The sequence below is a fragment of the Lissotriton vulgaris genome, unplaced genomic scaffold (genome assembly GCF_964263255.1).
Source record: "Lissotriton vulgaris unplaced genomic scaffold, aLisVul1.2 SCAFFOLD_768, whole genome shotgun sequence".
Classification (NCBI taxonomy): Eukaryota; Metazoa; Chordata; class Amphibia; order Caudata; family Salamandridae; genus Lissotriton; species Lissotriton vulgaris.
The window spans coordinates 272,096-289,891 of record NW_028246725.1 but is presented as its reverse complement, the minus strand read 5'-3'; the positions used below and the strand labels follow the sequence as shown (position 1 = coordinate 289,891).

Below are 17,796 nucleotides of genomic sequence, written 5' to 3'. Positions count from 1 at the left end.
ACCTAGGGTACATGGAATCCATTTTAAAGAGAGAGCAGTAGGCCTGGGGTCCTGATTGGCAGGATCCCAGGTCGACTATGTCCAAAACCAGCTAAAACACAGGGCAAAAAGTTGGGGGCAACCATAGTCAGGATGTACCTTCCTACAGCGCTGACGAAGGCCGTGAAGGCCGAAATGCATTCGCCTGCAGAATGGAATTAAAGGTGTGTTCCTGTTTGTTCCCCAAACGTGGTCTCTGCTCTTTCTTTGAAGGAGGGTGTTTGTGATATATATATATATATATATATATATATGTCCCGCGCATGGGCGGGAATATTCTAATGCTTATGACTATTGATGAGGATCCCCTGGAAGAGAACCCAAGATACAAAGCAACTGTCCATCTCTCATCACTAAAGTGTCATCAGTGATTTCACAATAAGGACAGGTTGATACAGAAAGTAACCTGCGTAATTACTTTGACTAAATGTGGTCCTTTGAAACCGCATGAGAAAGATGAGGAGGCGGAACCAGTAATCATACGATTATCTCCCTCAGCCATTCTTAGCATATAGGGGAGTTCACTGCAGAGGGACTGGAAAATTTCCCTCACATGCCTCCATTATGCTGGGATCACTTTAAGAGAAATGGAAGGTTCTCCTTTAAAGCCACCTAGAGAAAAGAGGACTAATAGGGGAGGATTAATAACCTCTCATTCACTCTATACTGTAAGGGGAGCTGCAAAAAGCTCACTCACAACAGAGGAGCTCATGGGCAAAGTTGAAGCCCTTTCACATCTGGACTACATAGGTGAATTCACTCTCCCGGAGATGAAACATTTTTTTCCCCATCGCTAGTAGAAGGTGCTCTGAATGATGGCTATGCCAACACTCGCAGCTGTGAGAAAAGCACTTGGGAGATTCTATAAGGGAAAAAATAAACCCTCTCGTAGTCACTAATACAACTGAGGGAGCTCACTTACGGAGTAGCTAATAAATTATATTAATTTAGGATTTTTCAGTAACGGTTTGAATTAGTATAACAAATGGAGAGAAATAAATGATGTAGGTGAGGACAAGTCAAAGCAAAAAAAAAGAAAAATAACAATTTTGGAATTTAACGTTAAATTGTGTTGTCTCGGTTGGTCAGTGATTGAAGAGCCTGAAGATAGCTCACAGCACTTAATGCTTTTTTTAAAACTATGATCGACTCTGCAATATGATTTTGAAGCAAATTATTTCCAATTCATGAGATTCTCCCCTTTTCTCAAAGCAAAATATTTGGGTAGATTGAAGCCAGTTTGCTTCAGAGTAATATGTCAGGCCAAAATGTGAACAGCTTGATTATGGGTGAATTTTATTCACCACCCCTAAGGAACATTGGAAAGTAACGTCTGCAATAAAGTCAAAGGCCATTTGTGGTCCTGCCTTAACCCAGTAGTAGCACTGTGACTCAGTATCTCTCGGACTGCACACACAAACCCACTGCTCAAACACACAAGTCCACTAAACACACACTGCCAATGCACAGATGCACGAGCCTGTCGGAGACATACAAATTAGTGGAGACACACATGAAATACTGCAGACACACATGAAATCCTGCACACATGACACGGCAGATGCACACTTCTTGAGAGACACACCACTTAAGACACAGTACCCAACTACAGACACAGATTCCCTGGCAGAGACAGGCACACTCTGGGAGTGACACCCACACAGACTGGCACTGATACACATGTGAGAAGTTGGCCTGATATGCAGTGCTCACTATTCTAGTGATCACTATGTATCAGTCCAAACAACCCTTATTGATGATTGGTTGCAAGTCAACCGATAGACCAGCTATCCTAGTAGCATGGACAAGAGCAGTCTTTAGGCTAGACTCTAGCGGGCGTGTTAAGCCAGCTGTTATACCATCACATATACCCCTTGAACACCAAGTGAAAGGACACCACACAAGTGTTATGAAAATAAACAGTGTATTTATTTAGATCACAACAGCCCTGTACTCTTTATGAGGACAGGAGCACACAACAAAACTCTTACGAAAATACTTTAAGTTGCACAATTTACACCAATGCCCGAGGGGCACGAAAAACCATATACTACAAAAGTGGAATGCGAAATTACTAGCAGGTAAGTACTAAACTAATAGGCTTTGGAATCGCTAGGACTTGACTACTGAACCTTCAGATTACTAGCAGGAGGCCTAGGGGACTCGGGTGCAGAGTGTGCACTCTCACGCGGGATGCGGGACAAAGTCTTTGGAGGCTAGTAAAAGCAAAGTTAAGGATTATCGGACGAATCCGACTAGTTAGGCTGAAAACGAAAAAGGATCTGGACCCTTGGATAGTGAGGCTATGCTGGGGCACCGAAATGCCGAAGTTACCTAGCCCAGGGGCTGCGGCTGCATAGGTCTGAAAAGACGTCGGGAATCCTCGTTGCAGTCTATGGAGCCTGAAAGAAGAAGTTGCTGGCAGGCGACCAGTGAAGATTGTTCGGTGGATCCAAGCCTGGATCGAAGATGGAAGACACCTGTAAGCAGAGGGGACCAAGTTCTGAATCACTAGCCAGTGATTAGATGGGCACCAGGATGGCACCGGATGGAGTCACCTCGACCAGGTGAGTGGGCGACGCTGGGCTCTGCAGTCTCAAGGACCAGGAGGCGTTGTCGGCGACCAGCATGGAGGTGCGAGCTGTCCCACGATGGTTGCTGCTGTCGACGTCGCTGGACCCAGGATTGGGGCAACAAGTCTTGGCAAATTCAAGCCCACGCGGTGGACCTAAAATGGCGTCTGGAGTGGACCAGGAGGGTCCGGGGTGCTCCTCTTTTGGAAGGGAGCAAGGGCCAGTCTGGAGCAACCAGACCAGCAGTGTTGTTGTCGTCTGTGATCGTCGGGAAGGCCACAAGCCAGCGGGCTAGTAGCCAGACAACGTGGTGAGCAGCAAAGAGCAGAAGGGCCCCACGCAGATCTCGTGGATGCTGGGGGGCTGGACTTCGGTGCTGGAGCTGCTCAGGGTCGGGGCTTCTCGGACCCCAAAGCACTCACCAGAGGATCCCTCGGCGGTCGTGCTGGATAGAAGTCGTGCAGTTCTGATGATGGCCGGTCCCTCAAGGTCTCGTCGCACCTACGGTTCTCAGCTTAGCTGTAGAGGTAGGTAGAGGTCAGAGGTGCCAGGGAAGCCAGGTCTCGTCGTGCTGGTCGGTCGGATTCCGGAGGAAGGACGTGCAGCAAACCGCAGTGTTCTTAGATGGTGCCTGAGGGTGCAGGGTGACTACTCCTTAGCCACAAGGGAGAAATCTTGAGAAGAAGTCGAGAGTTCCTTTCGTAGAAAGTAGTTTCTTGATTCAAAGATGATCTAATTTGGAAGGGTCCCCGCTCCTGCCTTTATCCTAAAGAAAGGGGTGGGTACACGACTAGGTCCTGCCCTAGGGGTGGGACCAGGAAGGGGGGTGGTTACACCCCTCTCCCATGCCGGACTTTCCCCAGCTCAGGGGCTGGTGTGTCCCTGGAACTGGTTCTAGCCGGCAGATGCATAGTGAGCACCGGGGTGTCACTTGCAGTCACCTTCCTCTTAAGCCCTGCCTACCCAGGATACACAAAACCCTGTCTGGGATGGTGCTAGCACCGCCCCTGACAGGAAACCCTTTGTCCAAGCTCCCCTCACTGGAAGGACTCCCAGCTGCATGGGGTCAGACTTGTGTCTGTGGTGGCAGCATCCATTTTGTGATGCGGAGGCTCGAGTTAACTTTAACCGGGGTTCACAGTTACATACATGTCGTGTCCCTCTAGAAGGGTGGAATGCTAACCCCGTTGCCAGAATTGGCGAGGGGTTAGTATTCCAATTCGTATGACACCTTACTCGACATGTTTTGATAAAGCGATACCAAAGATAGCATTTAACCGCGAGGATTATAATGCACTTAAGAGTATATGGTATGCGTTATCATGGAACAGCTATTAGGACTTGGTTCCGCAAGCTGCAAACGGGCTCAACTCATGCCAGAGCACCATCTCACACGATTCCAAGCACTCTGCCTTCAGGATTGTCAAGGCCTGCCATAGGAGTGACTGATAGGAATCTGTGTGTCCATTTTAGGGTTAGATATAGGTATACTGTATCTAAAGCAAAGGGTGATTACACCACCTTGCCCCAGCTGTCGTGCAGCCAGTTGTGTCAGATTTAGATGGCCAGCCAGGGGTGGCATAATACATGCTTCAGCCCCTGGTAGGCCCTGGGTACACCTATGCCCTGAGTTACAGGGTCTGATAAGGTGGCCCAGTACCAATTGGATAATGCATCTAAGGTACACGTGTCGATTTAGTGAGAGAACAGCAAGGCTGTGGGTCTGATTAGCAGGCCCACAGCCAGAGAAGTCGTAAACAAGTGAAGCAAAAAGCAAAAATCTGGGGTGATCATAGGATTGCAGACCCTACTCTCCTACAACACACACCCTGGAACAGAGCACACATTATTGAAAAGAAATACAAACTCCCTTGCACAGACACAGAGTATGCAGAGAAAGTCCCTGCAGACACATACTCCGACACAGAGACAGACCTTGAGGTACACACATGCACACACCTTCCCCCTTTGATACACACAACCCAATGCAGAGACACGTGTACCACACATGCACTCAACATTGCAATGACAAACACAGACACCTTCCAAACGCGCACAATTCCACCCTACACAATCTGCTGATAGCACATAACTACAGATATGCGAACCCTGTAAACAAATACACACAACCTGCAGACACACATGCACACTGCAGCAAAATCATTCAGCAGGCCTACCATGCAGCAAAAAACTTCCCAAATGGTTTATCCTGTTGCCTAGTCAGTGCATGATATCAAGCAGTTGCATTAAGTGCCATTAGGAAGGTGGTCTTGCCTTCTGGAATCAACACATGGGAAAAACAGACAGGTTCGACACGCGCTCTGTTCAGGGAAGAATGGAGAATGATGTGGGCCTGCTTGACAGCTGGTTGACGGCCAATAGCCTGCTGGTTTAAGACTGTTTTAGTGCAGGTAGTGGCGTTCAGTTATTTTGGCACTTGTACAGAAAATAAATAGCTTTCAAAAGACGGTTTGTGAGTGACTCTGTGCTGCAGTGACTCTCTCCATATACCCTTGCACACAAACCTAGGCCCCCTAAGCACATAAGTGTAAATACATAAATCGATCTGACACACTCCATATTTCCCAGTTTCCCTTAGTCTGAATATTGGACACCAGAAGCCTGGCAGGAGCAAATATGTGAGGGATGTGTTTGAGGGGAAAGAATGAGCGCAAGAGCGTTATGTGACACGAGCTATGATCATAGGAAGCCTGATGGGGAGGGAAAGAAAGAAACACCTCCATCAGGCCTAGGGCGGATATTGGAGCCCGAGTGGAAGAAAACACCAACGAGAGCAGGTATCAGAGGCCCTGGGGGAACTAATAGCCGGGGCAGGGGCACAGACATCAGAACCACGAGGCAGGAAACTCTGTCATAAACATTGCAGCTGAGAGCAATGATATTTGGTGTGGCGAGAACCCCTCCCAGCCCTCCAAACTCTAACCAGCTGCTTCAGAAGATGAATTATACAAAACTGCATTGTCTTCTCCCTCCTTCATTGCCTCATGAACAGTGTGTGGCGCCTCGCAGCCAATAGCAAAACAGTGCCTGGCCCTAAACACACCCTTGCAGCAAGAATGCAGTTTCCTGCAGAATGGTTTTAAAGTATTTCCTTGGCAAATACCAGGCTAGAATCTTGAGCTTCTAGTCTATTACAGTTCTTGATACTTTTCCCATGCTGATTGAATTTCATTATGCTTTTGTGACTGTCTGTTTACACCAGAGTGCAAAAGCTTTATCCTTCTTATGGTTAGTTAATATCTAGTTGTCGGTCGGGCAAAATCCACAATAAATCTTCTTGCCCTTGACAGAAACCAGCATTTCTCGGGCGTCGGGCGATAGGAATTCCACACCCCTGTGATATTGCTGGTGAGGTATAATTATTTAAGTTATGTTATGTTATGTTATGTTAAGATAGATTTATTGAGCGCACTTACCCCATAGGTCTCTTGGCGCTGTTCCTACACTGGCAGCTGCGAGGATCCGACTTAATCAGTTTGTCCAAAAAGCCAGGTTTTTAAGGTCTTTCTGAATCCTAAGAGACTGTCGCAGTTCCTAACTGAGAGTGGAAATGAATTCCAGAGCCTAGGGGCTAAATAAGCAAACCTGCGTCCGCCTAGTCGTTTTAGTTTAATAGTTGGAATAGACAAAAGATGAAGATGGGCGGAACGAAGGTTGCGTGTGAGGACGTGTCTCGTGATTAAGCTGTTAAGGAATTCAGGGCTAGTGCAGTGTAAGGCCTTAAAGATTATACAGCCCGTCTTGAACACCGAGCGTTGTGCTATAGGTAGCCAATGTAAGGTGCGCAGAAGCATCCTGGCCGACTGCCATCTCGGCTGCTTGTAAATCAATCTCGCCGCCTGATTTTGGATTATCTGTAAACGGTTTACCAGGCTTATGGGGAGGCCAGAATACAGTTAGAAAAATCAAGGCGGGACAAAACCAGCGGGATCACCACCTGGGTCAAGGCTTGATGAGACAAAAGGTAGGCGATCTTCCTTATTTTCCGTAGTTGAAACAGAGAGGAGGAAATCACCGTACCCACATGGCCCCTAAGAGAGAGATCGGGGGTCTATAGTCACTCCAAGACTCTTCACCGAGGGTGACGGTACAGGAGGGGGGGCCTAGTTCGCCCTGCCAAAAATGGGGTCCCCAACTAGCAAGGCTTTTTCCAGGCAACACCAATTCGGTTTCCCCGGGATTAAGCTTTCAGTTGGTTCTGATCCATCCAGCCTTGTATGTGCAGCATTGTAGCTTGAAATTCAGCTGCTGCATTTTGGGGATCTAGCTTAAAGACCAGCTGAAGATCGTCAGCATAATTGAATACTGTTACATTCCTAGCCTTGAGTGATTGAATCAGAGGTCGAATGTACAAGTTAAACAATAATGGGTATAGTGATGAGCCTTTGGGAACTCCACATGAGGTGGTCACGTTAGGGGCAGTGTAACTTCCAAGACACACCGCCTGGGTTCTACCCGTCAGGAAAGATTTTATCCACCCCTGTGCTGTTTCCCGGATCCCCGCTTGTTCGACACGGTGCATTAAGATGTTGTGGTTGACTGTGTCGAACGCGGCCGACAAATCTAGTAACACAAGAGCCTGTGGAGTTCCTATATCAGCGTTGGCTCTTAGTGTATCCATCACCGCCAGGATTACCGATTCTGTGGAATGGGCAGGGCGAAAGCCGGCTTGGTTAGGTTCAAGATAGTTGGAATTTTCGATGAATTTAGACAGGCATCTAGCCACATGGGCCTCCAAAAATTTTGAGAAGTAGTGAAGAAGCGAGATCGGGCGGTAATTGGCAGAGACAGAGGGGTCCGCTCCTGGTTTCTTGAGCAGGGGAACTAACACAGCTTTTTTAAACGCCGTTGGTACTTCCCCTTTACTTAGGGATTCATTAAGAATGGGAAGGAGGCTGTGCGGTAGGACCGAGAACACTTCCCTCAAAATAGAGTGAGATTGTTGGTTCTGTTATGAGGTGAACCACTGAAGGACAGTACAGTTGATACCTACACGTTGAAAGAGGGTTTTTAAAAAATATTTTCACAGTGAGGCTGCACAACCACACCATTTATTACACCCCATTTCCTCACAGGGTTCTTAGCCCAAGAGCAGTTCTTGAAAATAATCTGATGCAGCTTCCTGCAATCCCACTCCAATGTATGGGTGAGGACTCGAGACATTCAACAAACTGAAGCAGAGAACTAAAATAAACTAGTGGAAGAATTGGAATGGATCCAGAGAAGAATCTTGTCTTTAAGGAAGATTGTGGTTTGCAAATTAAATACTTGCAAACATAAGAAAACTATACCCCCTCCCCCAATCCAAGTTAATTACATGTATATAGCACTTCATAGTTTTGACACAGTGTAGTCGTGCCTGCAAATAGGTACCATGCAACACTATGAGGAGTTCTTGGTAGAAAATTGTGTCCAAAGTGTTTGGGTGCCAGTGACCATAATGGTGATTTTATCTTGTTTTTAGATTGCTTTACCTAGGAAACGTGATTGAGAGGATGCATGATCTTTACATTAACGGTTTACTCAAAGATTCAGAGGTTATCTACAGAGTTCATCTAGGAGCAACAGAAGAACAGCCATCATCATCCATCTGAATAGAGGCAGACATGGTACACTCACTGGTAAGCAAACTGTACACATGTACTGCATACAGCCAGGAATGAGAAATTCTCTTTTACCAATCAGGATCAATGAAAAATAACATCAGGAATGAGATGAGAGTGCCCCATGGTCATGGACTACATACGGACTCCCTCCCACCCCAAATATAAAGGATATATATGCATTCCCAAGAAAACAACCTTTGAAGTCCTTAATACAGCTACACACCAAGCGCAACATACATGATTGTTTAATGATGCTTCTTATGCCAGCTGTGGTCAATACCTGTGGTGTTGTCACGCAGAAGCTGGTGGTCAGTATCTATGATGGGTGATGTGGCAGGGCCCCCCAGCACGCTGCCCGGGGTAACATAGGGGTCAGACTCCGGGTCAATGTTTTGGATACCTTTCCACGGCACGCCCGGCTGGAACTCTGCAGCAGGAAGATAAAACCCTTACCATTATTCAGAAGGGTTGTATGAAAAAAGAAAATGCTACTTCCCGGTATGCATCTGTTCTTGGCATGTAGAGCTGTAGATGCTCACACTTAGCATTGCATCGCCACCTGGTGTTGGGCTCGGATGATTGCATGTTGTTGTCGTCTTGGAAGAAGTCTTTGTAGTCACGAGATAGGTGACTCCTCCCTTGGACGAAAGGGCGCATGGGCATCTACTCCATCCTTAGATTGTTTTTCGCCATGATAGGAAATGATGGAGTTAGTAGAAAGAAAAAAGGATGTCCATGCGTGTATATGCAAGTAAGATAGAACTGGAACAGATACAGGTCCCGGGGAGGCGAGTGGGCGTGTGAGACTCTACAGCTCTTCATGCCAAGAACAGATGCATACTGGTAAGTAGCATTTTCCGTTTGAGGCATATGAGCTGCAGATCTCACACTGAGCATCGATTATACAGCAGTGTCTCCCTTGGCGGTGGTCACCTGTATCTGTTGCAGTAGTTTGAAAAAGAGTTTTGAGGACAGCTTGACCTACTGCAGCTTGCTGCTTAGCTTGCTCATCAACACAATAGTGTTTAGTGAAGGTATGTGTTGTAGACCATGTTGCTGCCTTGCAGATGTCTTCTAGGGGAATGTTCCCTAAGAAAGCAATAGAGGCTCCTAGTTTGCGTGTGGAGTGCGCTCTAGAACGAATTGTTAATGTACGTTTTGTTTTTTGATAGCAAGTTTGTATGCATTTTACAATCCACCTTGCAATCCCAGCTTTAGAGATGGGGTTGCCTTTATGTGGTGGCGAGAAAGCTACAAACAATTGTTTTGCTTTGCGAAAGGATTTAGTCCTGTCAATGTAATAGAGAAGCGCTCTTAAACACTGGAAACTCTACTGACTGGTTTAGATGAAATGGAGTAATGACTTTAGGAAGGAATTTGGGATTTGTTCTTAGGACCAATTTGTTACGGTGTAATTGTAAAAATGGTTCTTCTATAGTGAAAGCTTGAATCTCACTCACTATCCTAAGAGAGGTAATAGCAATAAGGAAAGCTGTTTTCCATGTGAGGAATTGCAGTTCACATTTTTGTAAAGGTTCAAAAGGGGGTCCCATGAGCCTTGGAAGAACAGTGTTTAGGTTCCACACTGGTGAGAGTGGTAACCTAGGAGGAATGATTCTTTTTAATCCTTCCATAAATGCTTTAATTGCAGGTACTCTAAATAATGACAGATGTTGTCTATTTTGTAGGTACGCAGCAATGGCTGCAAGGTGCAGCCGTATAGATGAGTATGCTAGGTTACATCTTTGTAAGTGTAGAAGGTAGCATATGATATTCTGGATGGAAGCATCCAGGGGATCAATTTCATTATTGATGCAGTAAATGGCAAATCTTTTCCATTTTGCTGCATAACAAGCTCTAGTAGTCGGTCTTCTGGCTTCTTTAATGATATTCATACAGTCTGGTGGCAGGTTAAGGTAACCAAACTCTAACACTTCAGGAGCCAGATCGCCAGATTCAGTTGACTTAGATCTGGATGTCTAATGTCTCCATGGTTCTGCGTTAGCATGGATGGTGTCAGACACACTTTTTGGTGTGAAACTAGAGCGCTCTAGCAGCATGGTGAACCACGGTTGGGATGCCCATGTGGGAGCTACTAAGATCATTTTGAGAGACTGTTGTCTTAGCTTGCGCACTACTAGTGGCATTAGTGGGAGTGGCGAGAAAGCTTAGGCAAATCTTCCTGACCAGTTCACCCATATCGAATTGCCCTTGGACAGCAGGTGTGGAAACCTGGCGGCGAAGGTTGGGAATTTTGCGTTTTTGTGTGTGGCGAACAAATCTATGTCTGGGTGACCCCACTTGTGAAAGAATGATAAAAGAACTTGCGGATGTAGTTCCCATTTGTGAATCTGTTGTGTCTGCCGACTTAACAGATCTGCAATCTGATTGTGAACCCCTGGAAGGTGTTTAGCTAGCAGATCTATGTTTTGTGGAATGGCCCATTTCCAAATGTTCTGTGCTAGCTGGGAGAGTTGCAGAGAATGTGTGCATCCTTGTTTTTTAATGTAGTACATGGCTGTCATGTTGTCCGTTCGGATCAAGACAGCTTTGTTCTGTACATGTACCAGTAAGGACTTTAGTGCCAGGAATATTGCTAGCAGCTCCAGGTGATTAATGTGGAGCACTTTTTGTTGAGTGGTCCATGTTCCCTGAGTTGTATGATGTAGGAGATGGGCTCTCCATCCTGTCAAGGATGCATCTGTTGTAAGTATTATCTGTGGAACAGGGCCGAGGAACTGCCGTCCTCTGGACAAGTTCTTGGTGTTCCACCACTGCAGAAAGCGATGTGTGCTGCTGTCCACCAACACCAGGTCTGTAAGTTGTCCTTGAGCTTGGTTCCACTGATGTGCTAGACATTCCTGCAATGGGCGCATTTGCAGTCTTGCATATGTTACAATAAAAATGCAAGATGCCATCATGCCTATCAGTTGCATGAACACTCTGGCTGGGAGAGAGTGTTGGTCTTGAAACCTTGTGATTAGGGCTTGAATGCTCTGTATCCTGGCTGGACTGGGATAAGCTAGAGCTGTAGACGTGTCTATTGTAGCCCCAAGGTATTGATGTACATGAGAGGGCTGGAGATGCGACTTGGAGTAGTTGATTGTAAACCCCAAGTTGTGCAATGTTTGAATTGTCTGAGATGTGTGTTGGACACACTGGTTGAATGACTTGGCTTTTATGAGCGAATCGTCGAGGTATGGGAAGACATAGATGTGTTGACTCCTGAGATGTGCTTCTACTACTGCTAGGGACTTGGTAAACACTCTTGGTGCAGTTGTGATCCCGAATGGAAGGACTTTGAACTGATAGGGTTGTCCTTCTAGTACAAACCTTAGATACTTCCTGTGAGAAGGACGTATGGGAATGTGAAAGTAGGAATCCTTGAGATCTAGTGTAGTAAGGAAATCGCCTTGTTGCAACAATGGGAGCACTTGTTGTAAAGTGATCATATGAAAATGATCTGAGGGTGTAGGAAGGTAGATCCTGACTATGGTTGCCCCCAACTTTTTGCCCTGTGTTTTAGCTGGTTTTTGACATATTTGGCCTGGGACCCTGCCAATCAGGACCCCAGGCCTACTGCTCTCTCTGTAAAATGGATTCCATGTACCTTAGGTGCATTTACCAATTGGTACTGGGCCACCTTGTCAGACCCTGTAACTCAGGGCATAGGTGTACCCAGGGCCTACCAGGGGCTGCAGCATGTATTATGCCACCCCGGGCTGGCCATCTAAATCTGACACAACTGGCTGCACGACAGCTGGGGCAAAGTGGTGTAATCACCCCTTGCTGTAGATATAGTATACCTATATCTAACCCTAAAATGGACACTCCTATTCCTATCAGTCACTCCTATGGCAGGCCTTAACAATCCTGAAGGCAGAGTGCTTGGAATCTTGTGAGATGGTGCTCTGGCATGAGCTGAGCCCGTTTGCAGCTTGCGGAACCAAGTCCTATTAGCTGTTCCATGATAACGAGTACCATATACTCTTAAGTGCATTATAATCCTCGCGGTTATATGCCAACTCTGGTATCGCTTTATCGAAACATGTCGAGTAAGGTGTCATACGAATTGGAATACTAACCCCTCGCCAATTCTGGCGACTGGGTTAGCATTCCACCCTTCTAGAGGCACACGACATGTATGTAACTGTGAACCCCGGTTAAAGTTAACTCGAGCCTCAGCATCACAAAATGGATGCTGCCACCACAGACACAAGTCTGACCTCCTGCTGCTGGGAGTCCTTCCAGCGAGGAGAGCTTGGACAAAGGGTTTCCTGTCAGGGGCGCTGCTAGCACCATCCCAGACAGGGTTTTGTGTATCCTGGGTAGGCAGGGCTGAATAGGAAGGTGACTGCAAGTGCCACCACGGTGCTCACTATGCATCTGCCGGCTAAAACCAGTTCCAGGGGCACACCAGCCCCTGAGCTGGGGAAAGTCCGGCCTGGGAGAGGGGTGTAACCACCCCCCTTCCTGGTCCCACCCATGGGCAGGACCTAGTCCCGTACCAGCCCCTTTCTTTAGTATAAAGGTGGGAGCGGGGACCCTTCCAAATTAGATAATTCCGAATCTTGATGACTTTCCACGAAAGAACTCTTGAACCTTTCAGAAGACTCTCCCTTGTGGCTAAGGAGTAGCCACCCTGCACAGCAGGCACCATCCAAGCGCATCGCGGTTTGCTGCAAGTCTCTCCTCCGGATCAAGACTGCCCAGCTCGACGAGACCCGGCTTCCCTGGCACCTCTGACCTCTACCTGCATCATCAGCCACGCTGAGATTCGTGGGTGTGACGAGACCTCGAGGGACCGGCCATCTTCAAGACAGCACGACGCTTGCCCAGCACGACCGCTGAGGGATCCTCGAGTGAGTGCTTTGGGGTTTGAGAAGCCCCAACCCAGAGCAGCTCCAGCACCGAAGTCCAGCCCCCCAGCAACCACCAGATCTGCGTGGGGCCCTTCTGCTCTTTGCTGCTCACCGCGTTGTCCGGCTACTTGCCTGCTGGCTTGTGGCCCTCCGGACGACGCACCACGACGACAACACCGCTGGTCTGGTTGCTCCAGACTGGCCCTTGCTCCCCTCCAACAGAGGAGCACTCCGGACCCTCAAGGTCCACTCCAGATGCCATTTTGAGTCCACCGCGTGGGCTGGGTCCAGCGACGTAGACAGCAGATACCTTCGTGGGACAGCTCGCACCTCCATCCTGGTCGCTGACAACGCCTCCTGGTCCGAGAGACTGCAGAGCCCAGCGTCGCCCACTCACCTGGTCGAGGTGACTTCGTCCGGTGCCATCCTGGTGCCCATCTAATCACTGGCTAGTGATTCAGAACTTGGTCCCCTCTGCTTACAGGTATCCTCCATCATCGATCCAGGCTTGGATCCCATCGAACTTCATCACTGGTCGCCTGCCAGCAACTTCTTCTTTCAGACTCCATAGACAGCAACGAGGATTCCAATCTTTTCAGCCCTATGCAGCCGCAGCCCCTTGGTTAGGTAACCTCAGCATTTCGGTGCTCCAGCATAGCTTAACTATCCAAGGGTCCAGATCCTTTTTCGTTTCAGCTCTATCTAGTCGGATTCGTCCGATAACACTAACTTTATGAAATCTAGCATCCATAGACTTTGTCCCGCATCCCGCGTGAGAGTGCACACTCTGCACCCGATCTCCCTAGGCCTCCTGCTAGTAATCTGAAGGTTCAGTAGTCCAGTCCTAGCGATCCTAAAGCCTATTAGAGTAGTACTTACCTGCTAGTAATTTCGCATTCCCCTTTTAGAGTATATGGTTTTTCGTGCCCCTCGGGCATTTGTGTAAATTGTGCGACTTTCAGTATTTTCATAAGAGCTTTGTATTGTGCTTAGCGCCCTGTCCTCATAAAGAGTCCAGGGCTGTTGTGTTCTAAATAAATATACTTTTATTTTCATAACAACTTGTGTGGTGTCCTTTCACTTGGTGTTCAAGGGGTATATGTGATGGTATAACAGCTGGCTTAAAAAACCCTCTAGAGTCTAGCCTAAAGACTGCTCTTGTCCATGCTACTAGGATAGCTGGTCTACGGTTGACTTACAACCAATCATCAATAAGGGTTGTTTGGACTGATACATAGTGATCACTAGAATAGTGAGCACTGCATATCAGGCCAACTTCTCACATTGGTGGCAGCGGTGGGATTCGAACCCACGCCTCCAGAGAGACTGGAGGCGTGGGTTCGAATCCCACCGCTGATATCAGGCCAACTTCTCACAGAGGGTATATACAGATTGAGGGGCCTGAGGTCTAGAATTGGTCTTAGTGTCCCGTCCTTCTTGGGTATTAGGAAGTACAGCGAGTAAACCCCTGTTCCTTGATGTTGTAATGGGACTATTTCTATTACGTCCTTTTGAAGCAACAATAGAACCTCTTGTTTGAGCAACGTAAGATCTTCTGTTGGACGCGGTCTGGGTGGTATAGGTGGAGGGGTAGCTGTAAGTTCTAGGCAGTAGCCATACTGGATAATTTGTCTTACCCACTTGTCTGTGGTGAAGGAATTCCAGACAGGTAGGAATTGTGTTAGTCTCCCCCCTACAGGAGTGGAATGCTGTTGGGGGAGCGGAAGGAAGTCACTGTTTTGTGGTGGGAGGGGTTCGATTGTTATTATTGCCTCGACCTCTACCCTTGTTATTGCCTCTGTAGCCTTCTCTAAAATATCCCCTATTGGAGGATGTTTGTGTATTGCTTTTAAAGGAAGCTTAATTGTCTGTTCCAACTTGTTTGGCGCCTCCTCTATAGAAGGAGCGACGAAAGGAGCCTCTTGTTTGTGGTGACTGCAAAGCTCCCATTGATTTGGCAGTATCAGTGTCCTTTTTCATTTTTTCAAGTGCTGTGTCTACAGCTGGGCCAAAAAAGCTGCTGTTCGTCAAATGGCTGATTTAATATGGTTGTTTGCACCTCTTGCTTAAATCCTGAGATGCGTAGCCATGCATGGCATCTAAGGAGGACACTAGTGTTTATTGCTCTAGAAGCAGTATCTGCTGAGTCAAGTGTGCACTTGATAGGAGCATTAGAAATTAACTTTCCTTCTTGGATAAGGTCATTAGCCTGTGCCTTATATTGGTCAGGTAGATGCTTTGAAAGTGTTTCTAGCTGATCATAATGAGCCCTGTCGTACCTTGCGAGAAGGGCTTGTGTATTAGCTATATGCCATGTGTTACTTGCTTGGGCAGCTATTTTTTTTACCTGAAGCGTCTATTATCTTGGACTCTTTATCAGGAGGTGGTGCTTCACCTGATGTTTGGGAGTTTGCTCTTTTCCGTGCGTTTGAAACGACAAAAGAATCTAAAGGCAGTTGTCCCTTAATGTAGGCAGGATCTCCAGGAGCAGGCCTATATTTCTTTTCTATCCTGGGGTTTATGATCCTAGCACGTACAGAATCTTTAAACACTTCCGGTGCATGCTTAATAACCCCTTTTATCATAGGTAATATCTGAACTGACTTTTGGGATTGCTCATAAGTGTCTAGTAGGAAATCTTCCTCGGCTTCATCTGTGTGCATTGTGACCCCATGATGGATGGCAGCTCTATTGATTAAGTGTCCAAACCCAATATTATCTTCTGGAGGTGATGGTTTAGATAGATGTGTGTGGGTCAGGGATGTCCGGTACATCTGTTGCGACATCTGGTGGGATTGGGTACTCCCAGTCAGGTGGATCTGTTGGGTATGTAAAAGGGTCATCTCCTCCCCCCATAATGTCGTCATCATCAGTGTTATGAGGTGCATGTTGTGGTGAAAAATTAGTAGGAGAATTTTGAGGAGGTGAAGGAAGAGGAGGTGGAATAGAGGGAGGTATAGGAGAAGAAGGGAATATAGTTGATGTTGCACAGTCCTTTTTTACAGGCAGTGGGGGTTCTATATCTAACTTCCTCTTCCTGTCAGTAGAGACATGTCCTGTTTTTGGGTCAATATATAGTTTTTTCTGTGTAGGACCAGGGCCAAAAAGCTCTTCTTCTTGAGGAACTGCTTTCGGTGCCGATTTTTTCGGTTCCGAGCGTGGTCGTCTCTTTTCTTTGTCCTTAGCTTTAAGAGTTGTGGCAGAGTCCTTTGGCGTCGGTTTTGGCTCCGTAGACCTTGGTTTTGAAGCCAAAGCTGGTTTTGTGGGCTTGGAAGCGTTGAAAACCAGCTTTACAATGTTCGGAGCCGGTCTGTCTCTCAAAGCTGTTTTCGGAACCAGGACTTCTTTTGGTTTCTGTGCAGAGGGAGCTAGTGGTATATGCACATGCGGTTTGCTTGGTCCCAAGCCACCGGAAGGCTTTTGTAATTTTCTTCGGAGCCGGGCTCGAAGGCGGGGCTTCTGAAGTAGTTTTTCGGTCTCGACTGGGCCCTGGAGGCTGAGTGTTGACCTTTGGCTTCGATTTTGGGGTTGGGGCAGGGGCAGTAGTACTCATGCGTTGACCTGAAGGTATGGAGTCATCAGTGTCATCTGCCCCAAATACAATTAGGAGATCTTCGGAATCTTGTTCGGGAACATCTGGACCCTCGAAGATGTCCTCTGGTTCCGGAGCTGATCTCTGCATGATGTGTCGACGGGCCCTTCGATCTCGAATGGTTTTCTTAGATCGAAAAGAAGCGCAGGCTGGACAGCTGTACTTGTCGTGTTCAGGTGATAAGCACAGGTTACAGACCTTGTGATGGTCACTGTGCGGAAATTTTGTTCCACACTGGGGCATTTCTTGAACTTCGTCCTTTCCATGAGCTGTAGGCCTCACAGCGTGGATAGGCCCAACGGCCCGCGTCAACGACCGGAATCGAGCTGATGAAATCGAGTCTATGGTTCTTGATGTCGAAAGTTGTTTAGAAGAGTTTAAGTAACTTTTTTAACTCTAACTTCTTAGAAAGTAGGTTTCGAACCGGAGTGGAAAAAAATTGCATCCGAACCCAGTGGCGGAAGAAAAAAAAAATCTAAGGATGGAGCCGATGCCCATGCGCACTATCGTCGGAGGAGTCACCTATCTTGTGACTACAAAGACTTTTTCCAAGACGACAACAACATGCAATCATCCGAGCCCAACACCAGGTGGCGATCTAATGCTCAGTGTGAGATCTGCAGCTCATATGCCTCGAACTCACATTTTCAATTCGTTTTTAGCATTATTTTCAAATATATTTCTGATAGCAAGAAAAGTGAAGTGGAACAAATGGATCAGTAACTGAATAATTAAGAATGATGGAAGTTTGCATTACAATACCTGGGGGCCAGCTGGCATTGCTGGCTTTGCTTCCAATCTTATTAGTTGGTGGGGATTTGGCAGGCAGCCAGCTATCACCTGTCGGACCTGGGTGGCCCCCAAGGTGGTCACCAGACATCATTTCATACTGGTTGTAGGGTGAGCCACCACGGGCCTTGCCAGGGGGAACAATGGCACCTTGAGAGGGAAAAAGGGAAAATAGTATTGACCTTCTTTCAATGGCACATCACAGCACTTCAAACAAAAAGAGACAAAAGGCTCAGAAATACATAATTTTACTGAGCACTAAAAGAGACCCCTCATCATAAATGGATATAGTTAACGTGAAAATTAACACCTTA

The 17,796-nt window shown here is 47.1% G+C and overlaps 1 protein-coding gene across 1 annotated transcript in view; it reads right to left on the bottom strand.

The window, feature by feature from the left end:
- LOC147665769 (trinucleotide repeat-containing gene 6B protein-like) overlaps positions 1 to 17,796 on the bottom strand; it is a gene marked incomplete at its 5' end in the record, with an annotated part of 535,565 nt that overhangs the window by 261,821 nt on the left and 255,948 nt on the right. The window contains 2 exons of the mRNA XM_086949498.1: positions 8,520 to 8,666; positions 17,456 to 17,632. Of these exons, the coding sequence (XP_086805624.1) occupies positions 8,520 to 8,666; positions 17,456 to 17,632 (324 nt within the window). The remainder of the gene's footprint in view (positions 1 to 8,519; positions 8,667 to 17,455; positions 17,633 to 17,796) is intronic.